At 67.7% G+C, this 1,168-nt stretch overlaps 1 protein-coding gene across 1 annotated transcript; it reads right to left on the bottom strand.

Annotated features, from left to right (window-relative positions):
- Positions 1-42: 42 nt before the first annotated feature.
- Positions 43-1,163, bottom strand: LOC113980569 (voltage-dependent L-type calcium channel subunit beta-3-like; the record flags this gene model as incomplete). Its single annotated transcript, XM_027707799.1, has 6 exons — positions 43-123; positions 345-364; positions 466-530; positions 600-715; positions 803-925; positions 1,005-1,163. Coding segments are annotated over 6 exons (564 nt in total), but the record flags the coding sequence as incomplete, so codon positions are not given.
- Between the last annotated feature and the right edge of the window lie 5 nt (positions 1,164-1,168).

Here is a 1,168-nt window from a genome sequence, read left to right as displayed (position 1 = left end):
CACAGCGAGGCCTCCCCCCCAACCCCGCAGCCCCCCCCATACCTCGTATCCTTTCAGCGAGGGCCCCACCAGCACCACGGGCCGCATGGAGGGCACCACGTCGTAGGGTGGGATGTGCTGCGTCTGCGGGTGGACACGGGGAGGGGTCATGCCCTGGTCTCCCACCCCCAACCAGGAAGGGGTTGATGAGCCTATTTCACAGAGCCCCGGTGCCCTGGAGTCCCCCCCCGGCCCCATAACCGGAGCAGAGGGGGTGTCTCTGCCCCCACCCCACCCTTGGCCCTGCCTGCAGCCCCCTGCCCATCTCCCCCTGCCCGGGGCACTGCCCTGTGCCCGGGACTCACCTGCTTCTGCTTCTGCTTGGCTTGAGGAGAGGAGAGGAGAGAAGAGACAGAGGTTGGTGACAGTAAAGTGAGGCCCCCCCTGGATCCCCCTGGATCCCTCTGGATCAAGACCTGCCCTTACCTAAGGAGGGGGGAGGCGATCGCCGGCTCCCGCTGTCGCCGAGGCCCGAGGCGTTGCCAGCTCTCCTGAGGGAGAAGGGGGTGAGTTGGGCGGCCCGGGAGGGATCCAAGGGGAAAGCGGGGTCCCATCCCTACCTGGCTTTTTGCTCCTGCTTGAGCCTCATGGCTTCCAGGCGCTGGGGGCTGGGGATGAAGGCGATGTCCCCCCCCTCCTTCACTAGGCGCCCGATCCACCAGTCATTGCTGTATTTCTGGGGGAGGACAGGGCAGGGGTGAGACTGGGGTGGGGGGACATCCCCGGCCCTGTTTCCCCCCTCGCTTCAGCACCCCAATCTCACCTCCTTGATGTGCAGGAAATCTTTGGCTTCGAAGTTGATGGCGGCTCCCTGCACCGGGCACTCCTCGTCCAGCGCCCCACAGTAGCTGACATTGGTGCGCACGGCGAAGGCGACTGGCTTGTGCTGGGGGGGGGCGTTGGGGGGGTAAATCAGCACCTCCAGGCCCTGCCAGTCCACCCCCCGGGTGTCCTCCCACCCCTACCTTGGCCCTCTCAAGCTGCTGCTGGGCCTGGCTCTCCACCTCGCGCCGGGCACCCTCACGGTCCTCTTCCAGGGACACGTCGGAGTCCAGGGACGGGCGGCTGGTGTAGGAGTCCGCCGAGCCCTGGGGGGACGGGGCTGAGTGCCGGGGGGCTGCGGGGGGGG

This window comes from Neopelma chrysocephalum, unplaced genomic scaffold (assembly GCF_003984885.1).
Source record: "Neopelma chrysocephalum unplaced genomic scaffold, ASM398488v2 Primary Assembly neopelma1_94685, whole genome shotgun sequence".
In the NCBI taxonomy this organism is placed as follows: Eukaryota; Metazoa; Chordata; class Aves; order Passeriformes; family Pipridae; genus Neopelma; species Neopelma chrysocephalum.
This window is presented reverse-complemented; position numbering and strand designations above follow the sequence as displayed.